We start from the raw sequence: 4,711 nt of genomic DNA, 5'->3' as shown, positions 1-4,711 counted from the left end.
TCAAATGGATTTTGGCCTTTTATGTTGTCTAGTCTCCGAAAGGTTCATAAAATAGAACTGGAGCCCATAAACAAAAAGTGTCAAAGCACAAGTTGTTTACAGCTTATCCAGGAAATGCCAATCAGCCTGGATAAATTAAATCAACCCACTATGTCATCCTTAAGTTCCTCACTGGCACATCACCGTTGGGACTGGAATTGATCTTGACCATCTAGAGTATGAAAGTTCAATTCTGGCAAAACAGGTGCCAGTGTGCACTAAGTCCAGCTCCAGCAGTTTAAGGCAGGCTACAGATCCAGATACACCTAAAAGTTAACATTCCTTTGTGCTTGCCACAATAACTGGTCATCAAAAATAGAACTGAATGTATTAATTAGAAAATGATGTCAAGGATTTACAGAACAGACCTCCAAAGTACAAAGAAATATCAGGCAAAAGTCATTCATATATATATATATAGCATATAAATACATAAAAACAACAATATTGAGTTACTTTTTCACAGGACTTTATTGGTATTTATGTCCTCAAAGTTGCATGCAACTTTATTGCAAGCATATTTCAATTTTTCCAGTTCTTAATCGCAAAACACATGCTGAGGATTGAACTTATAATAAATTTCTTCCTCAGTTCTACCTGTTCCAGTCAATGTTTCTTCATTACAGCAATGTCAACAAAGTTAGATTTTATCCAGAGATTACATAAAGGGGTCTCAAAAATTAATGGAAAACTTCCATGATTTATTTTATTCCATTTTTACATGAAAATGTTAAGTTCTCTTATAGAATAGAATATAAAATCTATATTTGAATCATGGGCACTTACTTTTTCTGAGTTCTTTCAGCCAATCTTGCAATCTCTATAGCTGCCTTTCTTGAGTCAAAATCTTCCCTTTTCACCACCTCTCCAGTCCCTCGGTATCCTAGTTCCACCAACTGTCTGGCCAGGCTTTCATCCTAAAGAGAAAATTTATTGTTAGATTTAGGTGAATGAAGCTTCTTATTTTATTGAGCATATGTTAAGTGCCTTAGTGCTGCTAAGACCTTAGTACACATTGCTAAGTCCTAGTGTATGGTGCCTAGTTGATCTATGTACAGGTTCCTCATGAGCAGTCTTCACAATGTTATTCTTATGTATTCTGGTCCACATAGCCAAATACCTTTGGTCAATGAAACACAAGTAAACTGCTTTCTGCCAACATCTATCAGACATCAACACTGATAATACCTCCTTCCACATCCTCTTTTGAATCCAGCTTGAGTTTCTGCCAGTTTCCTATTGATGTATTGTTACAGTTGTTGAATTATATTCATCAAAATTTTACTTTCATGTGATATTAATGATATTAATTCACCAATTTCCATATTCTGTTGGATCACATTTCATTGTAATGGGCACAGATAAAGGTTAGGATTTACAACAAGTATTTTGTTGTTGTCATCAAGTCAGTTTCAACTCATAGCGACCCTATGCACAACAGGATAAAACACTGTCCGTTTCTGCACCATACTCACAATTGTTGATATGATTGATAACATTGCTGCAGCCATTGTGCCAGTCCACTGGGGTTCTTCCTCTTTTACAGTGACCCTCCACTTTATTAAACATGATGCTCTTCTCCAGGGTCTGGTACCTCTTGATAATATGTCTGAAATATGAGAGATGAAGTCTCGCCATCCTTGCTTCTAACCAGAATTCTTGGCTGTACTTCTTCCATTTTTGTTGTTGTTGTTGTTTTTCTTCTGGCAGTCCATCATGCTTTCAATATTCTTTTCCAAAACCTTAATTCAAACACATCAATTTCTATACAGTCTTCCCTATTCATTATCCTACTTTCACATGCTTATATGGTAAGTCAAAAAACATCATGGTTTGGGCCAGGTACATCTTAGTCTTCAAACTGATAACTTTTCTCGTGAACACTCTAAAGAGGCCTTGTGCAGCAGATTTTCCTGGTGCAATAAACATATATTTTGGAGAAACACAATTCAATTAATGTTGCTGCTGTTGCTAAACGTCATCAAGTTGGTCCGGACTCATAGCCACCATGTATAGGGTTTCCAAAGAGCAATTGGTAGATTTGAAACACTGACCTTTCAGTTATCGGTCTAGTGCTTATCCTACAGCACCAAACCAGGAATCCAATGCAACCCATAACACTAAGCTATTTTCTTAAATTAAAAAAATTGAAGGTATCATTTCCAAATGAAACAAAACCTAGTAAGTATTTTTTTTAGAATCTTTAGAACTAGATATAAAAATTTTTTTTAGAATTAGAATTATTTCCAACAATTCATTTATAAACACTGATTTAGTTGTCCCTTTCCCATATGTATAAAATGAGAAAAAGAAATAGCATCAAACGCCAAATTTTCTCTAAAAAATTGAAAAAGTCTGTTGTGTATTTAATACATTTCTAAGCACAGCTGTAGATACTTAATAGAGTATCTTTAAAACAATAAAATTAAAGACAATAGTGCTCATACAAGAAAGCCTTTTTTTTTTTTTTTTTTTTTTTTTTTTTAAGAAACAATTGCACAAAAAGAAAATTGGGCTGCTTCCAGCAAGTTCAGCATTTCAGAAACTCATTTCCCTTAGGACAATTAATTGATGGCACAGAGTATTATAACTTCAAATACTAAATAAAGAGGAGCAGATGAATTTACTAGAAAGATATTTCTTCCATATAATGTTGGTACCAATGAGAACAGAAAAGTAAAAACCCAACAAGCTTGACCACAAAACGCTTCAAACTGTATAAACAAAAATATGCCCACAATTAATTTAGGCCTTTTTTATTTATTATTATTATTACTTTAAGCATTGTCTTTTATATTTTTTTCACTTGCATATTATATTAAAATAAAATATTTCTTCACATTTTATATCTTCACAGAGATATCATTTTACAAAGTTACCTGGATAAAGACTGAATTAACAAATAAAATATTTAAATGTCCGTAGTGGTTACGAATGGGGCTGCGAGCTGCAAGGTCAGCAGTTGGAAACTACCAGCGGTTCCGCGGAAGAAAGATGAGGCGGTCTGCTCCCATAAAGATTTACAACCTCGGAAACCCTGTGTAGGGTCGCTATGAGTCGGAACCGACTCCACGGCACATAACAACAACAACATATTAATAATGGTCCTTACATTGTTGTTAAGTGCCTTTGAATTGGTTCTGACTCAGAGCAACCCTGTATGGAATTTCTGAGGAAAAACTGGTGAATTTGAACTGCCGATCTTCGGTTTGCAGTTATCCTACAGTGCCACACCAGGACCCCAGAACTTACGTTATCCTCTTAATAATAATACATTAAATATTTGGAATTTAGTGAAATTATCATGTATTTTATTGTAAAGATCCTTAATTAATGTATCATTGTTGAATGCAAGAGCTGTCTAAACTAATTTAATAAGAAAATTCAAGATGTCAAGTTAATAATCTATTTCAATCCATAGTGGCTATTTTAAAGTTCAAACTATTCAAACAGAAAACCACTATAAACCCAGAAAACTTGGGACTTTCCTTTGCAGAACATTAAAAGCAAATCTTGAATTATGAATAGCAATGTACATACATTTGCCGAGTTGTTAAAATGGAAAGTATCAGACATTCACAGGCCCATTTCTATTTGTCTAGCTTTTGACTTGTTCCCCTGCCTAATTGACTTCCCTTTCTTTAAACCCTTTGATGTGAAACACAAAATTGAGCAAATACCTCCACCTAGTGGAATTAAAATTTAATAGAGAAAGCAACTCAGGTTTTGGGTTTGATTTAGAAAACGTGAGTTAAATCAAGTATGGATTTTCTAAAATATATATTTTAAAGTGAGCTTATGAAAATGACTTTCAGTTTAGCTCTGTGAAACTGGTTATTTTTTAAGAATATATATCCCTATGATCCACAGAGTATTTTATGTAATAAAGACCACTAAAAAGTTGTATTTCTTTTGCATACAGAGTGAAGTGTGCAATATTGTGTATGTTCTAGGAACACACAAGTATTTGGATAATTTTATAATCACCATTACTAATGTATATTACAAAAAATGTCAAGATTTTTTGAGAAAACAAGTCAAATTAGGAACTACTGGCCTTAAATTGGGATCATAAATCAATCAGTCCTCAATTCATTCTTAGATGTTTGCATCTCTGGAAACATCCTAGTTAAGAGCAAAATGGCTACTCTAAAGAAGAATGGATATTCAAGAACACTTCATTGTGCTCATAAAGAACCTGTACATGGATCAAGAAGTAGTAACGGGGCACTGAATGGTTTAAAACACGGGAAGGTGTGTTTTAATCCAGGTGAGAAGCTGGATTCTATGAAGAAAAATGAGACATCAGGTTTGGAGGAAAACAGCGAAGAAAACTTAAAATACCTACTGATGAAAATCAAAGACCACAGCCTTCAGTATGGGTTGCACCTCAATGTAAAGAAAGCAAAAATCTTCACCACTGGGTCAATAAATAACATGATAAATGGAGAAAAGTTTGAAGTTGTCAAAGACTTAATTTTACTTGGATTCACTACCAACACTTATGGAAGCAGCACTCAAGAAATCAAACAACATATTTTATTTGGAAAATCTGTGGCACAAGACCTCTTTTAAGGGTTCAAGAGCAAAGGTGTCAATTTGAGGACTAAGTCATGATATTGTCAATCACCTCATAGGCATGTGAAAGTTGTTCAATGAATAAAGAAGGCCA

General features: G+C 34.1%; 1 protein-coding gene across 2 annotated transcripts in view; it reads right to left on the bottom strand.

Moving 5' to 3' along the window:
- Window positions 1-4,711, bottom strand: part of LOC102831324 (uncharacterized protein C4orf22 homolog) — a 1,137,236-nt gene that overhangs the window by 1,102,556 nt on the left and 29,969 nt on the right. For both annotated transcript variants that reach the window (XM_006875065.1, XM_006875066.1), the window contains exon 2: window positions 826-956. In XM_006875065.1, coding sequence (XP_006875127.1) covers window positions 826-956 — 131 coding nt within the window. The remainder of the gene's footprint in view (window positions 1-825; window positions 957-4,711) is intronic.

This window comes from Chrysochloris asiatica, unplaced genomic scaffold, assembly GCF_000296735.1.
Source record: "Chrysochloris asiatica unplaced genomic scaffold, ChrAsi1.0 scaffold00311, whole genome shotgun sequence".
Taxonomy (NCBI): domain Eukaryota; kingdom Metazoa; phylum Chordata; class Mammalia; order Afrosoricida; family Chrysochloridae; genus Chrysochloris; species Chrysochloris asiatica.
This window is presented reverse-complemented; position numbering and strand designations above follow the sequence as displayed.